Source organism: Dromiciops gliroides, chromosome 1, assembly GCF_019393635.1.
Source record: "Dromiciops gliroides isolate mDroGli1 chromosome 1, mDroGli1.pri, whole genome shotgun sequence".
NCBI classification, from domain to species: Eukaryota; Metazoa; Chordata; class Mammalia; order Microbiotheria; family Microbiotheriidae; genus Dromiciops; species Dromiciops gliroides.
The window spans coordinates 531,950,872-531,976,141 of record NC_057861.1 but is presented as its reverse complement, the minus strand read 5'-3'; the positions used below and the strand labels follow the sequence as shown (position 1 = coordinate 531,976,141).

The following is a 25,270-nucleotide window of genomic DNA, read 5'->3' as shown; positions in this document are numbered from 1 at the left end:
GCTATAAAGGACTTCCAGGGCTATCTTGTCTGATCCTTCACTTTACAGTTTGGGAAGTAGAGCCCCAGAAAGGGAAAGCTACTCATTCAAGCCTGAACAATAATAAAGTGATAGGCTCAGGATTTAAAGCCAGGTGTTAGTGTTTGAAATCCAGCACTCTTTCTACTGTACCATGGCTCCAGCTATTTAGAAGGAGTTACTATTACCTGACCTTCCTATAAATTATCCCTGAGGAGAGGGTGCTCTGGGTATAGGGAAAGGGGATAGGCAGACAGCTCTAGCCAGAATCCTCTTGACATCTCCAAGAAAGAATTGGAGTCTAGAACTATAAATTCTAGAGTGTTGTTGTTCAGTCATGTCTGACTCTTTGTGACCCCATTTGGGGTTTTCTTGGCAAAGATAATAGAGTGGTTTTCCATTTCCTTCTCCAGTTTATTTTACAGATGGGGGAAACTGAAGCAAACAGGGTGAAGTGACTTGCTCATGTTCACACAGCTAGTGTCTGAGGCTGGATTTGAACTCAGCTCTTTCCAACTCCAGGCCTGGCACTCTATCCACTGTACCCTAGCTGCCAAGCTATTCATTCTAGAATGACTGGCTTTAAATTCTATAGCTTAGGGGTGGCTAGGTGGCGCAGTGGATAAAGCCCCAGCCTTGGATTCAGGAGTACCTGAGTTCAAATCCGGCCTCAGACACTTGACACTTACTAGCTGTGTGACCCTGGGCAAGTCACTTAACCCCCATTGTCCCATAAAAATAAAACAAAACAAAACAAAATAAAAAAACCAAATAAATTCTATAGCTTAGATGTTAGCATCTGGTAAGAGGTCTGGTAGTTGCAGGGACTGAATCAAAGGCTTCATGAGTCACTCCTGCCCAAGAGTGGCTATTATCCAGTCTGACTAAAGGACTAGGAAAGAGTGTTGGCTTCAGGGTCAGAAGATGTCGGTTCGAATCCTGCCTCTGTTACTACCTCTCTGGGCCTTTAGATGAATCAATTAGCTTCTCTGTAAAAAATAAGGGGATTGGACTAGCAGGCCTCTAAGGTCTCTCCCAGCTTTAAATCTATGCTCCTACTCTTGTGATCCTCTTACAAATGGATTGGGGCACCAGCTTTCATTAGGTTCCAGCCGCAGCTCTGTCTTATTCCCCTTTCTCCCTTCACCTTCCTTTGCCCCAGTTACCCTCATGGGTGAAGTGTAAATGACCATACCCAGTCTTTCCATCTCTTGCAGGGATGCTACAGGAATGGATGAAGTGATGAGGTGTGTTAAGAGAGCTCTTTGTGTCTCAGAGAGCCAGGTGTTAACAGATCTCTGGAGTCATTATTCGCTGAAGTATCACACCCCTGGGGATTTGCCTTGGTTGAGAAATTTTAGGGGGAAGGTCAAGTATCCTTCCAAACAGTAACCCATTAGCAAAAACACCAAGTTCAGCAGGAGTAGTTAAGGGCCCCAGATAGACCTACCAGGAGGCATAAGGAGGAGTGTAGCTCGAGCCACAGATGTTACGTTTGATCAGTCAGGACTCCTGCACACTTCAGATGACAATTATCATTAATTATTGTCTGAAACCTGCCCCCCTCCCAACATGGGGGCTCTCAAGCCTTGTCCTGGGTTTCCCCTGCCGAATTGATTACTGCATCCGGAGAAACAGATGGACTGTAAGAGACAGATTGACAGACAGTCAAGAGGGATCTGGGTTTTCTCACTAACCTTGAAAATCTGATGCCCGCTTCATGCTGACGGGGGATTTAGCTCTTTGCAGCTGAAAGAGAAGGGAGGGAAGGGAAAGAAAAAAAAAGGATGGGATAAGAATCATACAGGGCTCTAGACACATGTCACAGTGACTGAGAAAGAAAGGAGAAAAGAAAAAAGTCACCCCTGCCATTCTGTCCTTTGTCAAAATTCAGGCTGGGCTATCCTCTGTCAGACAGAAGCAGAGGAGAAAGCCCCCCGAATCGTGGAGCATGCCAGGATACCCAGCTCCTGTGGCAGGAGTGACAAGGCTGGAGAGTAGCTTCCCTTGGGCTCAGATTAGGCAGCTGCTAATATAAACAAGACTGCTCTGCTCCCCACCCCACCCCACCCCTCACATACAGGCTGGAAGCACAATATGGCTCTGGATAGAAGATGCTACTGGATGGGGGGTGGTGGGGGACAGACAGCATTCAAATGTCTCCAAAAAGAGGGTAGGAATCCAGGTACGTGACCCAGGGAAATGTTGAGTTAGGGGGAAGAGGAGGAGGGATGGTTCTGAGATGTGGGAGAGGACAAAGCACTCAAGCATCTCTGTGAGATGACCCTGGGCTGCACACAAGCCAGGAAGCTGTTCCCTGGTTGGAACTCTGACTTGGCTCATGCTTTTGCTGCACATACCCAGATGGCCCAGCAAAAATGGGATAAGGGTTACATATGTTTGTGCCCTGATTGGCACATGTACATAGTGTCTGTTGATCATGAGACTGTCAGTCAGTCATTCAACAAGCACTAGATTAGGAGCAGGGCAGTATAAATGTGATTAAAAGTCTCTTGACTTCATTCTACTTTTTATTCTCTTCTGGACCAAAGCAGAAAGTTGGGCATATTTTTGCCCCCTCCTCCCCCCAATCTGGATCTTTACATTTGGTCTTCTTATGTCTGCCAGTGGCACTGTATCTGATTCTTACTAATAGGGAGGAACTGATGATCATACCGAAATGATGGGGACCCAGGAGGGGCAGGAAAGTGACCCCTGCTTTCTAGAATTTGTGATACAGAAAGATCGGGAATCTGGGTATGCACTATAGATTTGGGGAAAGCAGATTTCAAAGGGTTCAGAGGCAGGATAAGTAGGATCCTATGGACGGAAATTCTATAGGGGGGAATGAAATTCTGCAGACACAAAAGGAAACAATTCCAATGAGGAGGATAATGGGATCATACTGCTTCATCAATAAGCACTGGCTCATTGATTGACACGAACTACTTAGAAAACATAATAAAGGGCAGTTTTGGTTCCCCTCCCTCCCCCGACTTGCTCCCCTAAAGCTCCTGGGATTGTGTCAATAGCCATTGGAGCACCCAAAGCCAAGCTTCTCATTAGCAATTTGCCTGGGGTAAATATGAATTGATCTTTGGTGAATTGAAAAATTTTAGTTTGTTATTATCTACAATCATGAAGGAAGCCAGGTTAGTGGAAACAAACTGATATAGGAATAAAAGCAAGCTGGTAGGTTTGCGGTTTCCATTCATAAGGCTGAGTTGAGCCCAGCCACATCTATGATTACTGAATCCTTGTCTCCACTTCACCTTCCCTGCCCCACCTCAGCCCCCCACCCCCCAAAAAAGAAGTAAGACTCTTCTAGGGGAATGTTTATATCTGTAGAGGTGACATTAGCTACCCTTGATTCCTTCCCTTTCATTCAATCAGGAGAACCAAGTAGTTCAGAGAATTGGCACCCAGATCCCTGGTTTCCCCATAAAGAAGTACCTGGATACCCTTCAAGTTCATTCTCCGCTTTGGGGGGTGATAGGGCAGGAAATACTTGCTGTCCTCTGGTGAATCCTCAGAAGTTGATGAATCATCTGCCTCTTGACCATTGGCTTTAGGGCTGGAATCTCCAAAGGTCTGAGAGATAATAGTTACAGGCAGATTCCTGGGAAGACTCTGGAAACAGGAAGATACATTTTAGGGTAAGAAAGGGTACCCTAAGGGGCAGCTAAGTGACACAGTGGATAGAGCACCAGCCCTGGATTCAGGAGGACCCGAGTTCAAATCCGGCCTTAGACACGTAACACTTACTAGCTGTGTGACCCTGGGCAAGTCACTTAACCCCCAACTGCCTAACCGAAAAAAAAAAAAAGGTACCCTAAAATAGGTCACAAGTGAGAGACACAAATGGCACATCATCACCGGCACTAATGACCAATCTCAAATACTTCCTAGCTATGTGACTCTGGGCAAGTTCCTTAACCTCTGTCTCAGTTTCCTCACCTGTAAAAGGAGGATAATGACCTACTTCCCAGGGTTGTTATGAGGATCAAAGGAGAGAAAGTTTGCATAGGGCTCACTTAGTGCTGTGCCTAGCACCTAGTAGGGGACCATATAAATGTTATTGCTATTGTTCTTGTCATTATTATTGAATCTTGGAGTTCTCCCTCACTCTTTCCTTTCCTCTCTTCACATCCATTCTGCCATCAAGTTCAATTGAGTCTTTCTTCACCACATCTTTCTCATTTGTCTGCAAATTTTCATTCCTGCATCACCTGCATAGCACAGGCCCTCACCACTTGTGTAAACTTCAAGGCCCATCTAAGGTCTGCTGTGCTTCACATCTAGACTGTTATACTAGCCTGATAATTGGTTTCTCAGCCTCTGATCTCTCTTCCTTCTCGCCCCCTCAATCACCCTCGACGCTGAAGAAAGATTCGTCATCTTAAAATACTACTTAGCATGTGTCATATGTAACACTCCAGCTCACAAATCTTCAGTGGCTCCCTACTATCTATAAAAGAGAAAGCCCATACTTCTCTCTCTTTGATTTAAGGCTCTTTATAATCTCACTCCTGCCTACTTCTGCAAATCATTTCCCACTATTCTTTTGCACAATCGATAGGATCATAGATTTTGAACTGGAAGACATTTTCAAGGCCATCTAATCTAACCTGCTTCATTTTACAGTTGAGGATCAGAGAGGTTAAGGGAGTTGCACAAAGTCACACAGCTAGTGAAGTGCCTGAGTTGGGATTTGAACCGTTTCTTTGAATCTAAATCTAGAGCTGTCCAGTATGCCCCTGTACCTTCCATTTAATTCAGCAAAACATTTATTAAGTGTCTTCTATGTGCAGAGGAAGCTGAGCTTGGTATAAAGATGACCTTTGAGTCAGTAAGACCTGACACACACAGTTCCATTTCTGATGCACACTGGCTGCATGACCCTGAGTCAGTGACTTAACTTAATCTTCCATGCAACTTTCTTTCTAAATTGTCAGTTGCGGAGCAGTAGGCATATGCATGTGTGTCACACAAAACACACACCAACATATACACAGTGCTCTAAAAGTCTTTGTGCAGTTTTAAGCTTTAATAAGCTTAAATTTTAAAAAATTTAATTAATTTTTAATTGAATAATTTTTGAGCTTTAATAAGCTTAAAACTACACAAAGACTTTTGGTCACCCTATGTATATGTATATACAGTGCATATATCTATATATGATCTATCTACCTAATTTATACACACACACAGCTAGGTCCCGATTAGTGAGAATAATGAATCTTACAAAGTGGTATCATTATTTGAATTTGCACTGCATATTTCTACTGGGCTAAAACCAATGACCGTATTTCACATAATAATAACTTCAAAGAGTGCAAATTTTAAAATGTGATCACGTCATGGAGTTCATTATTTGCACTAATTGGGACCTAAGACTTTTCGGATACCCTGTGTGTGTATACATAGACAGATCTAAATAGAATTTATATATCTACATGTGCAGCTAGTTCAATTGTCCTATTTTACACATTATAACTTTAAAGAGTCCAAATTTGAATACATGTGAGCACTTCATGGATTCATTATTTATACTAATTGGGAGCCAAGACTTTAAGGAAACCCTGTATGTCTATACATAGATTGAGAGAGAACCTATATTTCTATATATGCTGCTAGGTCAATTACCCTCTTTTACACATTACAACTTTAAAGAGTACAAATATGAATATATGAGACCTCTTCATGGATTCTTTATTTGCACTAATTGGGACCTAAGGCTTTTGGAATACTCTGTGTCTATACATAGATTTAGATATAATTTATATATCTATATATGCAGCTAGGTCATTGCCATATTTTATATATTATAACTTTAAAGAGTGCTAATTTGAATACATGGGACCACTTCATGGAATTCATTATTTGCATTCATTGGGGTCTAGTTGTGTATCTGTATAGAAGGTAAAGTGACTTGCCCAGGGTCACACAGTAAATTTCTGAGGCTGGATTTGAATTCAGGTCTCCCTGACTCCAGGCCTTGTGCTCTATCCACTATGTCCCCTAGCTGCCCAGTGATGATAAGAATAGCACAGTATTTTAAAAGAGGCAAAGACTGGGTGATCTAAGTAGAACATGAGATTCACAAGGTTCTCCTGTCATAGTCAGCTGTAGTCAGGCATTTACTATGTCTTGTGCCCAGTTTTGGTCTCTCCCACTAAAGAGGGAGATGGAAATCTTGGGAAAGCTTCAGAAGAGAGCCAAGATGATGAAGGCTTTAGAGAATATAGCAGCGTTGTCCTTTTGTGTATGTTAACAGTTAAGGACCAAACAGCTAACACTGCAGGGAAGAAGAATTAGCAAATTAATGAATCAGGGTTTTGTTTATACTGGTCTTAAGAAAGGCAATCACTTGTTCATTTAAGTAAGACCTTCTGCTTTTCTTATTGATGTTGGTTGCTGAAAGCCTAGGTGCTTGCTGTGAAAGAAGCTATCAAACTGAGACTACCCCCTGGAAATACAAACACATTATCATTTACCCAGGCACTACTGGCATCAGTGAAATTATTAAACAATAATTGGCCTCGATGACAGAAATGTAAACAGGATCCTAGTTAATGACTTTACCAATTGTTCTTCTATTGTTGACATATACCAAGAGAACATAAAATTATAGGATCATAGATTCAGAGCTGGAGAGGAATTGGGAGGTCATCTAGTCTAATCCCACAATTTTGCAGATGAGATTAAAGATGGGATGATTTTGTATGAAGAAGCATTGAACCTCTGTCTTTAACTATATGAAAGGCAAGTCTTAGAGCAGTGGTAATAAAAAGGTAGTCCCAGGACCCCTGGGAGTCAACAAAGACCCCTTGGGGGGGTTCATGAGGTCAAAACTATTTCCTCAAAAATACCAAGGCATTTAAATGTCTAATACTGTATAGATACAACTTACACAAATTCTTTGAGGAATCCATGATAATTTTGAAGTGTCGAGACCCAAAAGTTTGAGGACCACTACCTTAGAGAATGATGAACCAGTTTCTTTTTTTTTGGCAGGGCAATGAGGGTTAAGTGACTTGCCCAGGGTCACACAGCTAATAAGTGTCAAGTGTCTGAGGTCAGATTTGAACTCAGGTCCTCCTGAATTCAGGGCCAGTGCTTTATCCTCTGTGCCACCTACCTACCCCCCCCCCAATCAGTTTCAATAATGACATTCACATTGGCTATTTATTTTATTGTTATTATGCATTTTAAGGTTTGCAAAGAAAGAATTTTTCTCAAAACACATCTGTGAGGTGAGCAGGATATATTATTATCTCTATTTTATAGAAGATGAAACTAAGTGACTCACCGAGGTCACACATGTAAGTAAGTATCTAAGTGAGGATTTGAATCTAGGTCTTCTGCTATACTATGTTGCCTATCTTTCCTAACTGGCTACTAATCACCTCCCATTAAGGTGGAGTTGTGGCTTCCCAGACAAGAGAACAGAAGGAAGATCAAGGGCTCCATTCTACCTGGTCGAGGCCACTGTTGTCTTTGGAAAGGCGTCGGACTTTGCTCTCTAGGTTGACGATGCAGGCTTCCTTCCGGACCATTTCAATCCTCAGTTCATCATTTTTCTCCTCCAACTCTCGGATCTGCTTTCTGTACTTGTCCTTCTCAATCAAGCACTGAGAATATTGTGTCTGTGCTTCATCACGAGAGTGGAATGCCTACCATGGACCAAGAAATGTGGGTCAGCCACTTAGTTCAAACAGAATCCCCAATCCCCAATATTCCCCAAACTCCAGTTAGGAGCACCTCTTTTTCTCATTCTTCTAGTTGGAAAGCAAGACTATATGTTATGGCTGCCCAGATTCTCTTCACCATCACTCTTTGCTTGCCTTAGCTTTAATTATAGCTCTTTTTCTTCTCTACTAACTTAAAAACTTCCTCTTTTCCCCCTACTTTGCCCCATCCGTAAATCTGAGCTGTCAGGGCCTTAACCCGATATACTAAAAAATCCAGGTGGCAGTCAATTCAGAAAGTCTCCTGAGTAGAAAATATAATATAGGTATAGAAAGAAGTGATAGAGATTTACAATTATCTACCACTTAGTCAGTAACACTGTACTGATCCAACCCCATGATGGGAACAAATGGTCTATGTAATGAGGGTGATGACTCCCCTGGTCCCATTACACATAATTCTGAGGTCAGTACATCCAGCCCCTGATGGAAATGGAACTCTAAGCTGTCAGCCACCCTTATCTCTCTGGAAATGTTGCTGCTTCAGGTACCTGGTCTCGTTCTTTCTCTACTTCCTCCAGTTGTATCATCACAGTATTCATGCGGTGTTTGTACATATCACAATCTTTCCCCAGGGTCGAGCACTTCAGTTCCAGGTCTTCCTTCTCTTCTAGGTACTATGAGAGAGACATGGGGAAATTAATAGCTCATCAAAGAATCAATAGGTCATCACTGAAAAGATTCTCCTAGTTTCTCCTCCTCTAGGAGTGTAGAGTCCACTGCCCTTGGCTCAATTGGTGCTAACAGGACATTGTGATTCAGAGATCTGGAGCTAGAATAGATGTTATTGGATATCTAGGTGAAATCCCTCATTTTACAGATGAGGAAACTGAGGCCCAGAGAGATAAAGTGTAGTTTGGATCCTACTGTATATCAGAAAGTAACCAAACATGTCACCTCTACTTCTCTTAAATCCAATTCACATACAAGGTAAAGTATTACCCTCAGGATGTCATCGATCCTCTTTGAGAATGAAAGATGAACAACAAGAAGTCAACAGATCATAGAATCACAACGTAAGATCTAGCAGGGACCTTGGAGGGCATCTATTTCAACCCATTCATTTTACAAAGGAAGAGACTGAGGCCTAAATAGGTTAACTGATTTGCTTAAAACCAGAGAGTTGCTGGGATAATAACCAAAGCCCTCTGAATCCAAAACCATCTTTTCGCCTTACAGCAGTCTGTAATCTTTAGCTAAACTGAACAGAGTTGATAAACTAGCCTCATCTCAGGCAAATGGGACAAACACAGGCACCAAATGTATATGCAAAGAGGTATCAAGGTATCAAGACAAAGCAAAGGAAATTGTACCCCACTATGGCAGCCCCCTCTCACCCAACTACAATGAAGCTTGAGGAGCCCCTGGGGAAGGGCATGACTCTGGTCCCTTCCCCAACTGGCTCCCTCCATCTCTGGTTCCCACCTTGTCCCTTAGCTCCTCGGCTTGACGCATCTCTTCCTGCAGGTTATAAATCTTGTTGACCAGCTCCTGTCTATCTTCCAGGGCCTCTTTCCGGTCGTGTTCCAGGATATCCAAAATAGCCTTGTCTGAGTCTGGCAGGCTGCGTTTTCCAGCCTGGGAAGAAGAGAAAAAAGCTTTAAAGCTGTAGGTGGGGTCAATGAAATGGAACAGGAAGGAAGGGAGAACAAGAGGGAATGACAGGCATAAAGACAGCTTGGTTTGTAATGGGGAAAGTGAGGAAGGAAGAGAAGTCTCTTGGGATCTCTAAGAAGCTTATCACTTAAGAAGTTTATCACCTGGAAAGGCGAAGAAAACCCACCTCCTCTCAGGAATATCTTGACTCCCATTGTTCTGCACAGGCTCTTATCAAGAGCTGACAGAAGCAGTTGCAGCTACTTGAAACATTCTGTAGGCAACAACAATGAGAAAGCTGATCTGCCTTCCAGACTTTACATCTGAAATATCAATTAATCTGCCCTGTTTTAACCCAGGATTCATCTTCTGCCAGGAGGAAGAAATTAAAACATTGGCTAGGCAATCTTGGGCGAAAGAGTGGAGGAGGAAGCAAGACAAAACACATTTCCCCCTCTTTTGTTATGGATAGTTTAGGGGAATGAATTTATTTGCTTTATAACTCATGTACCCACCGATATCATAGAATCATAGACTCTTAGAGCTCCATGCGATCTTAAAGGGCATCTAGTCCAACCCCCATCTGAAATATGAATCCTCTCAACAATATATCTGATGAATGATCATTAAGCGCAGGGGTTCTTAACCTGTTTTGTATTATGGGATTCCCTTGGCAATTTGGACCCTTTCTCCGAATAGAAATGAGTAAAATACAAAGGAAAAGAATTATATTGAAATACAGATATCATTTTTTCCAGGGTCCCAGGTTAAGAATCCTTGATCTAGTCTTTGCTTAAATACCTCTAGGGACAAAAAGCTTACGACTAAAAAGAGACACCCATTTCAATTTTGTAATCCTCTGTTAGGAAGTTCCTTCTAATTCTGAGTTGAAATCTTCTACCCCTTAGTCCTAGGTCTGTCCTGTGGAGATTTATGGAATCAGACTAATTCATCTTCCATATATCAACCAGTATTCCAGTATCTGAATACAAGTACTACATATTTCTCAAATCTTTTCTTCTCTAGACTATGGTTTTGAGTACCTTCATCACCTTAGTTGCCTTTTTTTTTTTTTTTGTGGGGGGAGGCAATCAGAGTTAAGTGATTTGCCCAGGGTCACACTGTTAGTTAGTGTCTGAGGCCTAATTTGAACTCAGGTCCTCCTGAAGCCAGAGCCGGTGCTCTATTCACTGCACCATGTAGCTGCCTGCTTAGTTATCTTATTTATTTATTTATTTTTGCTTAGTTATCTTTTTAAGAACACAATGCAATTTGTTAATGATCCTCTTAAAATGAGTTATGCAATTGAACATAATAGTTTCTCTGGCTTCCTTCAAGACTTAGCTCAAATCCCACCTTCTACAGAGGCCTTTCCTAGTCCTCCCAGGTGCTAGTGCCGTCCCCCATCAAATTACCTTCTCTTTACTCTGAATATATTGTGCATGTTCCTAGTTAGTTAATGTTCTCCTCCAGTAGAACTCCTTGAGGAAGGGTTATTGTTTGCCCTTTTTGTGTCTTCACAATGTTTAACAGTGCCTGGCACATTGTAAGTCCCTGAAAAATGCTTGTTGGCTGATTGACTGAATAATATTCCAAATGTGGTCTGACCAGTGTAGAATACAATGGGATTATTGCTTGCATTTTTCTGAGCACTGAGAGAGAGACAGACAGACAGACAGACAGACAGACAGAGATAGAGAGAGAGACAGAGAGAGACAGAGACGGAAAGAGATAGAAAGAGACAGAGAGACAGAGACAGAGAATGTGTGTAAGGGTATAGAGGTTGTGATTTTATTTCATCAATGTAGGGAACTCTGTGTGGAAATTCCACCAATGCAAATCAGGAGCTCATTTGTAACTTAGTCTTTCTTATTCAGTCTTTTCAGTTGTGACCCCATTTTTGATTTTTTTTTTTTGGCAAAGATATTGGAGTATTTCATTCTCTAGCCCATTTTATAGATGAGGAAACTGAGGCAAACAGGGTTAAAGTGACTTGCCCAGGGTCGCACAACTAGTCTGAGGCTGGATTTGAACTTGTGAAAATGTCTTCCTGATTCCAAGCCCAGCACTATATCCATTTTGTCACCTAGAAGCCCATAGTCTTTCTTGCCCATGATAAAATAGCTAATGTGTATCAGAGGCAAGACTTGAACCTGGATCCTCCTGACTCCAAATTCAGCTCTTTTCAATACACCATTCTGTGTTTTAGGCATTATAAATCTATTAATTCAACCTAATGTAGTAACATCAGACTGGTGACTGATATTGAGACCCTTAAGTCTTTTTGACATAAATGACTATTAAACTAGATAATCTGCCTCTCCCCCTCCCTGCCAATTTCTGTATATTGCAGCAATTTTTGGAGCCAAAATTCAGGGTTTTGCATTTATATTTTACATTTATGCCTTATTAATTCATTAATTCATCTTTAAATTTAATTCATATCACCAAACACTTACTAAGTACCTATTATGTTCAAATAAGTGGACTAGGTACTGGAGAAAAATGAAAGTATCTACCATTAAGAAACTTCTATTCCATAAGAATGACTTTGAGCTAATAAGTCATTTTGACTATTATAAATACCCAAATTAACTATAAAGGACATATGAAGAAAGACACTATCTGCATGCATAGAAAGAAGAGGTCAATAGAAGTATGCATAGAATACTTTAACATATATACATATCTATCTATCCCTCTATCTCTCTATCATCTCTCTATCTGTCTGTCTATCTATCTATCATCTTTCATTTATCTATACCTATTTTGTCTAGTGGTAGCCAGTTCTAGGGTGGGGTGGAGGGAAAAAAGAAAAAAAGAAATTTACATGATAACTTTATTATATATTTAAAAGGAATAAAAAATAAAAGGAATAGCAAGTCATGCATAATAGATTTGCAGTTTCATGTGCAATCATCTTTTATTATGCTATGTTATGGAAATGCTTGTTTTATTCCATAAATTAAAATCAATCAGAAGAGAAACTTCCATTCTACTGTAAGTTTTGACCTAGCACTTGAGCCTATCAAGATAATTTTGAATACAGAGATATTGGCGATCCCTCTCAGCTTTGTGTAATCTATGAATTCGATAAGTTCTATGTCTTTTTCTAAGTTATTAAAATGTTGAATGGTTACTAGGCTAAAGACAGAGCCTAATGGTAAAGCACTAGAGACTTCCCCTTGAATTGACATCAATGCAATAAGCAAAACTTTTTTGGGATGGTTATTTAAACAAGAGAGGTAGTGTGGTGCAGTAGATACATAGTGGTCCTCAAAACCAGGAAGACTTGGGTTCACAGGTTGCTTTGACACATATTGGCTGTGTGACAATTGGCTGGGCGAATCACCTTTATGTTCTTGGCAATACTCTATGACTATAAATTCAACAGGAGGTGGTAGAGGGAGTTTCACCAATAGAGTCATATTCCAAACTCAATCCCTAATTCAACCATATGAATCATATAGCTTTCACTTCCCCATTTTGTTCTTGAAGTTATAAGGAAATATGTGGTCAAATGTCTTGTTAAAATCAAGCCTTTTTCAGATCTAGCGTCTCAAAAAAGGAAATAAGGTTAGTTTGGTATGATTTGTTTTTACTAAACAAAAATTGGTCCTTATCCTCTTTTTTTTTTTTTTTTTTTTTGGCAGGGCAATGGGGGTTAAGTGACTTGCCCAAGGTCACACAGCTAGTAAGTGTCTGAGGCCGGCTTTGAACTCAGGTCCTCCTGAATCCAGGGCTGGTGCTTTATCCACTGTGCTACCTAGCTGCCCTATCCTCTTTCAAAGGACTCACACACAGTCTCTTTTAGGATTTTCATGGCAATTGAAATTGAGCCGATCTTTCTGTAGGTTCTAGGATTAACCTCTATTTTTTTTTTGTGAGGTAATTGGGGTTAAATGACTTGCCCAGGACCACACAGCCTGTAAGTGTTAAGTGTCTGAGGCCAGATTTGAACTCAGGTCCTCCTGAATCCAGGGCCAGTGCTCTATCCACTGTGCTACCTAGCTGCCCCTAACCTCTATTTTTGAAAATGGATTTGGAGTGACCAATGTTGGGAACTGGATATGGTTATAATAAACAAACCTACCATCTTTTCATCTTCATGCATATTCATATATGCAAATTAAGCTTTAATAGCTTAAAACTGGATAAGACTTTTAGAACATCCCATATATGCACATAAAATATATGTGCATATAATAATTGTGTATATTCATACATGTAAGTATATATGTACACATATACACATGTATATGTATGTTTGGATGGGTATGCTCATATAATATATTTGGATGTATATGTATGTATGCATGCACACATGCATATGAAATCTGAACTTGTTCCAACCCTGAACAACAAGTTTGTTTCCCTGATGTGCTTTCTGAATTATTTTGTGGTGGTTTTCCTTGGAAGATCACCACTGAGGACACTCACCTGAATGATCGATTGTAACTCCTGGATTTTTGTCTTCAGCATCTCATTCTCCCTCTCCAGTTCCAGAACCTGCTCCTTCTTGGGCCGATTCTCTATGTCATTCTTAAGTTTGAGTGATTGATTCCTCTCTAGCTTGCATTCCTCCTCCATTTTGTTTAACCGGTGCTTCAGTTGATCAATCTGGGACACCCCCAAGAAGCCAGGAAGAAAATGAAGTGGCCAAGAGACCATGAGTGATACACAAAACACTAACAGATAAACCCTCCTGTACAACTGGCCTTCAAACCTGCTCCCTGTGTTAATATGGGTCTTCTTACCCAGGCTCCTTCATTCTCTCCATGGGAATGAGAGTCCTCTTAAAGAATAAGCTTATATTTTCACCTCATCCAGTTAAGCAGGTCCAAATGACCTTGGTAGTTGGTGTGTTCTTTTTTTTAATAGACATTTTAATTTTAAGTTTTGAGTTCCAAATTCTATCCCTCCTTCCCTCCCTCCTCTCCCCACTCCCTGAGGCGGTAAGCAATCAGACAGTTGGCACATACTGTCCCACTGAGAACAGGGCACTAATAGTTTCTGCAGGTCTCTCTATAATACACAATTCATATAACCGAATTCTACTCTAGCCTCTCTTCTGTCAACCTGCCCTCAGGAAAATACAGTCAGGCAGTCAAGCATTTATTAAATGCTCACTGTGAGACTGGTACTGTACCACAGGGTTGTATCTACCCTGAGCCCTGCTATGGGCATCCAAGCACATAGAAAGGTGGATTTAGAGCTGCAAGGGATATTAAGAGTCATCTCATATCATTTTACAGGTGAGAAAATCCAGACCCAGACGGGAAAATGACTTTTGCAAGATCACACAGATAGCAGCAGTAGAGTTGTTTTTGAACCCAGGTCCTCTGAATCTAAGACATCCTTTTCCCATTCAACCAAACTGTCCCACAGTAAAGTTTTCTTAGCTCATCAAGCAGAAGGTAAAGTAGCAGCTGAATTCTATCACTGCCTCTGTACTCTCAACCTAAAACCAAACCCAGGTGTAACTCACTTCCAACTGGAGGTCTCGACTCCTCATCACTGCCATGTTCTTCTCCTCACTCAGCTGGGCATAACGCATTGCCAAGTTGTAATTGTCATCCTTCACCTTGATGAGCTCATCATTGTAGTTGTCTCTCTCCTCCTTCATCTTGTGGTATCTCTCTTGGAAAGTCAACAGCTCCATCCGGGTCAGGGTCAGCTGTTTCTTTTCATCTTCCAATTGGCGTGACTTGGCCAGGAGCTCACAGCGCTGCACGTCCTTGGCCTTCATTTGCTGCTGAAGCTTGATGACCTCATTCATTAAGAAGTGGGTGAGACCTTCATGGCCTTCTTCCACTGAAGAAAAGGGAAAGGATACCATGTCATTTTCTAAGGCCCAAGTGGTATAGAACATGGGACATAGCAGAAAATGCTATCATCTATCTATCTATCCATCTATCTATTATCTATCTTTCTATCTATCCATTGATCCACCCATCCATCATCTATCTATCCCATCTATTTATCTATCTACCCAGCAATAATCTATCTATCTATCTATCTATCTATCTATCTATCTATCTATCTATCTATCCACTGATCCACCCATCCATCATCTATCTATCCATCTATCCCATCTATATCTAGCTATCTGTTCCATCTATCTATCTATCTATCTATCTATCTATCTATCTATCTATCTATCTATCTTTCTATCTATCCATTGATCCACCCATCCATCATCTATCTATCCCATCTATTTATCTATCTACCCGTCAATAATCTATCTATCTATCCACTGATCCACCCATCCATCATCTATCTATCCATCTATCCCATCTATATCTAGCTATCTGTTCCATCTATCTATCTGTTCCATCTATCTATCTATCTATCTATCTATCTATCTATCTATCTATCTATCTATCTATCTATCTATCTATCTATCATCTATCTATCTGTCTGTGTCTGTCTAGTGAGGGGATGAAAGCAGCAGGTAGTTCATTGTGGGAATTGAGTGAACTACACTGATTCCATCTTGTGACTTAATTCTGGAGCTAGTTCAGTTCCTTTTCTATTGAATTATGGGTCTAGTCCAATTTCTGTTTTCTGAGAAAACTTTATTCAGTTGTGGGAATTGTGAGAAAGCTTTATTGCATTATTTGAACCTGTGGAGGCTGGACCACCTCTACCTGCTGCTCAGAGACCCTTAACTAAGGACCCAGGTTATGCTGACCAGAAATCCAGTCAGATCCAAAGATTGATGCAAGGAGTTTTCTCACAATTATATATCTTAAGCAACCCATGTCTTATCTGAAAACTGTTCCCATACTGGTCAATCAATTATTGTTTCCACATTCCTTTGATTGAATATAGACACTTGGGAGGAGTGGAACACTTTTTTTTTTTTTTGCTTCTTTTTTTTTTTGGTACCTCTTTGTTATTCCCCTCCCAGGTTGGAAAGTCCCTAGTCTTTCCTCCACTAAGAAATTAGATTACATAATTTTGTTTTTTGGTTAATTGTTTTCTTTTAATTAATTGGTCTTATTTGATTGTTTTTAATGTATACAAATCTATCTTCCCCATCATTTGGGGGTCTAGCCATAAGCTGAGGAGGTCTGGTCCCAGTTTCTTAGGCAATTAGCAGGCATTGCTTAATAAATTGATATGCTTGGAAACTTAGACCTTTGTTTCCTTAGTCATTTCCTCTTTCACCTGTACTCATCTATCTGTCTGTCTATCTCTCTATCTACCTACCTACCTACCTACCTACCTACCTACCTACCTATCTATCTATCTATCTATCTATCTATCTATCTATCTATCTATCTATCTATCTATCTATCTATCTATTTATCTACCTCTGTTTATCTTTTCTGTCTGTCTTTGGGGTAGGGAGAGGTGAATCGCCATCACCACAGGGCTTGACCTTGATGATGAGGGGGTGATTTTCAAATCTTAGATGGTGAACCAAACTACCATTCTATCCTCTAGATTAAAGAATCTTAGAATTTTAGAGCTTGAAGGGATCTTAGAAGTCATATCATATTACCTCATTTTCCAAGTGAGAAAAATGAGGCTCATAGAGGTGAGTGATTTATCCAAGGTCACATGGATAATTAGTTTTATGTCTCTTGATGACAAGCCTAGCATTCTTTCCACTGTGCCACGCTGTCAGTGCAGCTATCTTGTAACCAATTAATGCTCCATGAACACCCTACTTCATTACGCTTTTGTTTTTATTTCCTAGTCTCTTTCTCCTTGCTCATCCTAATTTCTACTGATAATTACAAATATGTGGCTAGCAGGGCTGGGGCTTCCTCTCCCTGAGCTGAGTTGCCCCATCCTAATTCTACATATTCCATCATTCCCTCTGTAAGTCCATCAGAGATTCACAACCTTGTAGACAGAGAGAGTACAATGGCATTGTCACTGCTCTGTCCATGCATGTATACTTGCCCCCACCCACGTAGCCTGAATGCCACTCACCAACGATGGTAGAAAACCTTCGGGTGGGCTCCTTCCCTGTCACTAGCTTATAGAGTTCTGGGTAATAAAACTCCAGGCTCTCCAGGAAGACCACATATCCTCTTTCTCCTTTGGTATGAAGAATGTCCAATAGCCGACCTGGAACAAACAATATGGTTACAAAAGACAGAGGCAATGAGAAGACCACATTCTATAGTGAGTCAATAAACTTTTTTAAAGTGCTTTCCATATGCCAGGTACTGTGCTAGGAGATGGGAAAGAAAAAGAGGCAAAAGACAGGCCCTGCCCTCAAGGAGCTCACAATCTAATGAGGGAGACAAGAAGCAAACAAACGTGTACAAATTGTATATAGGAAACAATGGAGGGAAGGCACTAAAAACAAGGGGGGTTGGGAAATGCTTCCTGTAAAAGATGGGATTTCAGTTGGGAATAGAAGGTATCTAGGGATACCAGGAAGTAGAGTGGAGGAGGGGGGGGGGGAGCATTCCAGGGGGAAATTGACAGAGAAAATGCCCAGAGCAGAGAGATAGGGTGTCTTGTCTGAGAAGGCTGGTCTTGCTGTGTCAAGACTGTGTGGCAGAAAGTAAGGTGTAAGAAGACTGTAAAGGTAGAGGGGATGGGGCTAAGTTATGAAGATATCTGAATGCCAAACACCTTGATTTGTCTGATCTGGGGTCCCATACCCCCTAACTCTTTTTTTTTTTTTTAGTGAGGCAATGGGGGTTAAGTGACTTGCCCAAGGTCACACAGCTAGTAAGTGTTAAGTGTCTGAAGCCGGATTTGAACTCAGGTACTCCTGACTCCAGGGCCGGTGCTCTATCCACTGTGCCACCTAGCTGCCCCACCCCCTAACTCTTAATAGAAGCTAACATTAACATAGTGCTTGAAAATTTGCAAATACTTTACCCATATTATTTCATTTCATCTTCACAATAACTCTATGAGGTCAGTGCTGTTATTATTCTCATGTTGCAGATGAAGAAACTGAGTCAGAAAGAGGTTATATGACTTGTCACATAGCTAGGAAATATCTGAGGCAGGGCTTGAAATTGGATCTCCCTGATTCCCAGTGTGGCACCCAATCAACTAGCTCTCTCTTCATACAGGAAAACTGTGATGGCTAATTTTACTACCTCTGAGTTTTGCCACAAACTCCAGAGAACTGGCCTCAAAGCTTATTCAAGAGAAGCAAAGCAAATGGACTTGGATGTCTGGAAAAGCAACATAACCAGGGTGACTCCCGGATGGATTGCAAATACTGGACAGAGGAGGTTGGGACCAAAGAATCCCATCGATCAACATTACTGTGGTAAAGCTTCTGATTCTCTGGGACAGGGGAGGAAAAATGGTAAGTATATTGGATGAGGGGTATGTGTATGTGAGATAAGCAAGCATGCATGCATATATTTTTTGTGACTATCATGCTGTATAGCTTTTCCAAGAAAAATTTAAATGTAGGGAGACAGGAAGATTTTGTACTAGCCAGAATATTGCACAAAATGAGGGCCTTTTTTTTTTCCTCCTGCAGACATATCTACATAATAAAGGCAGGACTGTGGGCCAATAATGTGATAACCTTGCCTTTTCAATTGGTCTTTCTTTCTTTTCAACATCATTTGCATGCCAGTCAAGGAGGATCTTCAGACTAGATTATACAATCTCAATTTACAAATAGCTTCTGTGTTTTGAGAGGTTAGGGTAACAGATTTTCTAATCCTAAATTAGGGAGTTGTATGGAACAAAGAACTTCACATTAGTAATAAACATAGGAAGTCAAAAGAATAGACTTAATTTTGTCTGCAACATTCTGACTGGCTTCTATTTGGTTTCCCTTTCCTGAGTATGGTGGCTCATAACTTTGACTATAGAATAGATATCTATTACCTCAACCTTATCAGTGAGAGGCTTTCTAGTTGTCATGCTTAAGGTAGTTTTTTTTTGTTTTTTGTTTTTGTTTTTTGTTTGTTTTTGTTTTTTGCAGGGCAATGAGGGTTAAGTGACTTGCCCAGGGTCACACAGCTGGTTAAGTGTCAAGTGTCTGAGGCCGGATTTGAAATCAGAGAGTCCTGAATCCAGGGCCAGTGCTTTATCCACTGCGCCACCTAGCTGCCCCCTTTAAGGTAGTTTTTTTTGAGGGCCTACAAGTGAGAAGAAGTATTCCAAGTGCTCCAAAAACTAAATGAAATTGTCTATAAATAGTTCCCAAATTTTATCTCCCATTGATGTTAACTGTTAGCTAGCATACCCTCTAACACTTGATACTTGGGTTTTCATTTCCTTCATGTTTCATAATCCTTATCCTATACTATATTCTCTCATTCTCAACTTACTTGTGCTTTCTATCCTCACTTGTATCTTCTCATGTCAAGAAGAGCCACATTAGAGGATGCCAGGCATACCCTAACCTCATGCTGGGAAAACCAACTAACAATTGCAACTACCATCTAATGCAACTTGACTTTTCCTCCCCAATCCCTATGACATCTGGAAAAGAGGTTACCTGATCGGTTGATCTTAGAAGGCAACATGGGAGCACTGAGCACTTCATCTTCATCTTGTTCATCAATGACCTTACACTGGCGCAGGTAAGGGGTGAGCTTGGCTGGGTTGATGTATCGGCTTAGCATATGGCGGTTACACTCCACATTTTCCCAAAGGGCATCTTCTTCATCCTTGAGCGTCTCCATGTAGTCACCCATCTCTGGCTCGCCTCCTTTCATACACAAATACACACAAACACAAAACACCAAAATTTATAATCAAACTACATGGAGAGGGCCTATTTAACTGGTATGGGTCTGACTGGATTAGTTAGCTAAGCAGATTAAATATAGCACCATGGAAACTGAGGTCACAGGTTCAATCCTCATTTGGTTTAATGACCATTACACAGAGAACACTGCTGCTTGGACACAGGCTACATTCCAACTCCTTTTGGGATGCTTATGTTCAGTCAAAGGCTCCCTGGCATCATGGCTAATGCATTAGACTAGGAAGATCTGAATTTGAATTCTACCTCTGACACTTAATAATAATAATAATACCTGAAGCATTTCTCTCAAAGGTCTGTTATGGGTCTCAGAGGAGTTAATGTATGTAAAGCACTTTGTAAACTGTGAAGCACTAGATAGGGTGTCCTAAAAGTCTTAGTTCATTTAAAAGATATTAATGCTTTAAAATGTGCTAAGCCTTTCAGGACACTATAACACGTTAAATATTCAGCAATTGGAACCATTCAAAGTAGCTTACTGGTAGTAAATAAATTTCATCACTTTCATGTAAAAATAGTTTTAAAACCTTTATTTTTAATGGACCTATATCCTGAGAAAATTCAATTCAAGGAATATTTATTGAACACCTATATACACAGGTATATATACATGTTTATATAAACACACATGCATGTGAGCATACATATAAGTCAAGATCTATACACATCTATGCATGCTCACATACACACATATAAACACACACAATGCATGCATGCATGCATGTATACACACATACATACATACATACACAGTGCTATGTGGCACAGTGGATAGAGTTTTGGGGCCTGGAGTCAGGAACTCATCTTTGTGAATTAAAATCCAGTCTCAGACACTTACTAGCTATGTGACCATGGACAAGTCACTTAACCCTGTTTTCCTCAGTTTCCTCATCTATAAAATGAACTGGAGAAGGAAATTACAAACTACTTCAATACCTTTGCCAAGACACCCCAAATGGGTGTCACAAAGAGTTGGACACAACTGAACAACTATATAAAACAACTGATCAACTATATAAAAATATATCTATATACATATTTATATATATATATATATACACACATATATACACAATTACACACCTATATGTGATATATACAACACTGTATAGGAGTGCTATGAAAGAAACAAGAAACATCGTCTTTACCCTTAAGGATCTTGAGACTTAATTTACTAAACAGTTAAACAATACGTGGCAGTTTGACCAATGAATTTACTCTAGATGAGTTGTTAGTTACAGTGACCCTTGCTTGCAGTGTAGGCTTGTATTTTTTCAAATCTAAAGTTTGACCTTCAGGTGTACTTGGCCTGAGGGGAGGGGGACAGGGAGTTATTAAAACTTCTTCCTTGTAAAATACTTTGACCAACTTTTGGGCATGAGTCAATGTTAGTTTTGGCTCCTGAACAAGACCAATGTGAACACTGGGAATTTCAGTATACAAGGAGAAAGGAAGATGGAGGAAGAAAGGTTTGTAAATTTTAGGGCTAGAAGGGACCTCAGTGACCATCTAGTCTAACCCCCTCAGGTTTACAGATGAGGAAACTGAGACTCAAAGAAATTAAGTGACTTGCCCAAGGTCATACAAGTAGTAGGTGGCAAAGTCCTCTGACTCTTGTTCAGTGGAGCTGTTTCCATGTACCAGGCTATCTCCTTCAGAAAAAAATGACCCTTTTCCAAAGCAAAGAATAGTATCCTTTACCATATCCCTTTTTAAAGATCTATACTTTTCTCCAATTTCTGTTTTTACTCACCAGTAGAAGGAAAGCTTTTTATTGATGAAGACTATATACTTTTTGGCCTTTTTAATCTTTGTTGTCTGAAAGGCATAGCAGATAGTGCCTTGAGGTTTGGAAGACTTGGGTTCATGACCCACTTCTGATAGAAACTCCCTTATCCTCTCTCAGCCTTGGTTCCCTGACCTCACAGATTAGTAAATATGACCTACCTCTTAAGGATATAGTGAGGATCCAATGAGACAACATATGTAAAGTGCTTCGCAAAACTTTAAAGCTCTCTATAAACACTAGCTATTATTATCTATTGGCTGTGCGACCCTGGACAAATCATTTTACATCTTAGGGTCCTAGGCCAGTGATGTCAAACTCAAATCGAAATGGATCCCTGCTGCCTCATATTAATTTAGAAAACCACAAATTAGCATTATCTATTTTGTATTGTGTTTTTATTGATTGTTAAATATTTCTCAATTACATTTAATTTTGATCAGGCTAGGAGTTTTGCAGGCAATTTTTTAATGCTATAATTTGCAGAATTTTAGCCATCTACATTGGAAGAAGCAATTTCCTTTCCCAGTGAGACCACAGGTCCAGATTTTAAGAAATCCCTAGCACCTAGTACATTGCCTGGCACATAGTAGGAATGTAAGAAATATATGTTGAATTGAACTTGAATGACAATGTTGAGCACAGTGCTAGGCATATAGCCGGCATTCAATAAATACTTGTCAAATTACTGTTGTTTTTTAAACCTGTGTATTTACTGAATGCCCTGCTCTTCGTAAGACACTATTCATATTTGTGTCAATGTGCAAAGACTGAAAGTGGCATCAGAATCACTGCATGAGGATGCCAGCTCAGTGCAGCCTCTATAACCTAAAAGACATATCTGTTATAATCTGGACTGGCAGAGAGATTGATGCAACTTGAGAACCAAGAGAGTAGATACCTATGTCACTTCTCTGTCATTTTAAAAGGACTCTCTGGCTTAGCAGGTCTTAACAAAAACAACAGAAATCCAAGACGCACCTTGAAAAGTAATTCCTCCCTCCCGGGGGGTATCTGCTCCCCCTCCCCCCACTTCACTGTAACTGTAACCGAATCTGACTCAGGTCTTCCTGTCAGGCAGAATGAACCTAGGGGTCTGTCTCAGTCACAGGGAGGCTTCTCTGTCAGAAAACAATTTGTGCAGAAAGGCTACCTGTCCACAGCTCATCTGAGAGGTGTCAGCTCTGAAAGTTGATCTCCAGAATGTGAATTACCAGCGCTGGCTGCCCTTGGGTGAGGAAATATTACAGGGATGGCTTCACAGACCTGTTACTTCCCTGCATTTAGGATGCTCTCTATCCAGCCAGAATTTTTTCTCAGGGCTCTGCTTGTATTTAACAGGAATGAGGGCAGAGGTGGAAACAGATGTAAAGACAAAGATGTGACAGTGAGTCCATCAAGGGCTGGCCTTGGAGTCAGGATTTCACAGCCTCATAGATCTAAAGCTGAGAGAGACTGAAGAAGCCATCTAGCTAGTCCAACCCCCATTTTAGAAATGATGAAAACAAGGTTAGGGAAGTTAAGGGTCAAACAGGTAATGAACATCAGAAGCCACACTTGAATGCAGGGCCTCTTTCTCCAGGTCAGGTGTTCTTTCCACTGTTCCATGCCTCCTTCTCAAATCTCACCTAAACATTTAATGGTTTTATGATCATTTTACCTCTCTGTGCATCAGTTTCCCTATCTGTGAAATGGGGATGATAAACTTACACTTCCTACCTCTCAGGGCTGTTGTAAGTTCTTTGTAAACCTCACACTGCTATTTAAAAGTGAATTATTATTAAGAAGAAAGCTTGGGGGCAGCTAGGTGGTGCAATGGATAAAGCACTGGCCCTGGATTCAGGAGGACCTGAGTTCAAATCTGGCCTCAGACACTTAACACTTGCTAGCTGTGTGACCCTGGGCAAGTCTTTTAACCTTCATTGCCCCGCAAAAAAAATTTTAAAAAAAGGAGAAGAAGAAGAAAGTTTGGAATTCCTAGAGTTTATTGCATAAATGTGTAATGACTTAGGGTTTTACCCCATCATAATAATCACTAGGCATGATTGTTCACAAGATGTTCCTGTTGCTTTTATGGGGAAATCATTATTGAACTTTCCAAGAATCAATTTAGAATGATGATGGTGATGATGGATTGATAATGATAATAATAATAACTGACATTTACAAAGTTCTTTAAGGTTTGCAAAGCACTTTAAATAATACAGAATTCTACCTGGCCCTTGGAACAACATCGCTATTATTCTTTCCAATTTGCAGATGAAGAAAATGAGATTTGGAGATGTTAGGGATCACAGTCTGCATCCCAGAGTCTATCCTAGGGCGATATTCATGGAATCACAGAATTTGTAGAAGGAATTTTAGGGATCATCTAGCATAGCCCTTCTCTTTTACAGATAAGGGAACTAAGACCACCTAGTAAATAGTAAAGTACCTTGCTCAAGGTCACATAGCTGGTTATCAACAGATATGCCTCCCTTCCCACTTAGCCCCAAAACTGTTCTTGCCCTTGCCAGTGCTCAGCTTCTAGAGCCTGGGCCAGGACACTTTAAAACGTTTTACACTTAGTAATCAAGGGCTCACTCAGGCTTTTGAAAGATAGCTGCTATCCTCACTGCAGCCACACTGCTTCTATGCTTGGTAGTGCCCCAGTCTTTGGTCTTTCTGACACTCTCCACAGTCTAGCCTCAGATTAGACACCTTTTTCTAATACTCAAGGATAAGTGAGTCTGAGCTCCCAAAACCAGATTGTGTGGGAACCATGATTTCATTCATGAAAAGGAACAAAGCAAATAGTAACTGACAGGTATTATAGATATTATCACCCCCATTTAACAGATGGGGAAACTGAGGCTCAATGAGGCTAAATTCCTCAGCTATGGTCACAAGGCTAAAAAGTGGAAAACAGGATTCCAACCAATGTCTCCTGTACCCTGAGTTCAGCACTCTGTCCTCTACAGCATCCAATTAATATTTTACAGGCATTACTTGATACTTCCCAACTTTCCTTGGTTAATGCTTGGCAAAGCAGCTCTCACAAGGAGGTGGAAGAGGATTCATCATGGAAGTTGTGTGTCCAAAGTGTAGCAAAGTGATCATGGGAATCCCTGATTTGTTGGCTTGGGGACTCACCAAGAGATACCTGGTTCATCGCAGCAAAGCCCATGTCTATTGGCAAAGGGCCAGAGCCCTTTGCTCTGTGGGAGGCGTCCCAATCCAACAAGTATTCTCTGACCAGAGGCTAATTTCCAGTCATGGAATTCTCTGAATTTTCATGTTCCAAGATGGAACTCTACTCTTAGAGTTCTGCAACAAGGTCTGATTTTTGCATGGTCCTAGCTAGATCTAGGTCCTCCCCCGCAAATTGATGTCATCTGAGGCCTAGTCAGTGACAGGTGATTT

General features: G+C 40.7%; 1 protein-coding gene across 2 annotated transcripts in view; it reads right to left on the bottom strand.

Annotated features, from left to right (window-relative positions):
• The window catches only part of CARD11 (caspase recruitment domain family member 11), a 104,476-nt gene that overhangs the window by 36,905 nt on the left and 42,301 nt on the right, over positions 1-25,270 (bottom strand). Inside the window, exons 2-10 of one of the 2 annotated variants that reach the window (XM_043975731.1) lie at positions 19,813-20,025; positions 17,313-17,450; positions 14,854-15,179; positions 13,806-13,985; positions 9,195-9,347; positions 8,261-8,386; positions 7,497-7,694; positions 3,472-3,648; positions 1,716-1,767 (exon numbers count right to left, since the gene is read on the bottom strand). In XM_043975731.1, the coding sequence (XP_043831666.1) occupies positions 1,716-1,767; positions 3,472-3,648; positions 7,497-7,694; positions 8,261-8,386; positions 9,195-9,347; positions 13,806-13,985; positions 14,854-15,179; positions 17,313-17,450; positions 19,813-20,011 (1,549 nt within the window). In that variant the 5' untranslated portion in view covers positions 20,012-20,025. Of the gene's footprint in view, positions 1-1,715; positions 1,768-3,471; positions 3,649-7,496; positions 7,695-8,260; positions 8,387-9,194; positions 9,348-13,805; positions 13,986-14,853; positions 15,180-17,312; positions 17,451-19,812; positions 20,033-25,270 lie in introns of those variants that run through there. The other variant, XM_043975729.1, reaches the window with a different exon arrangement.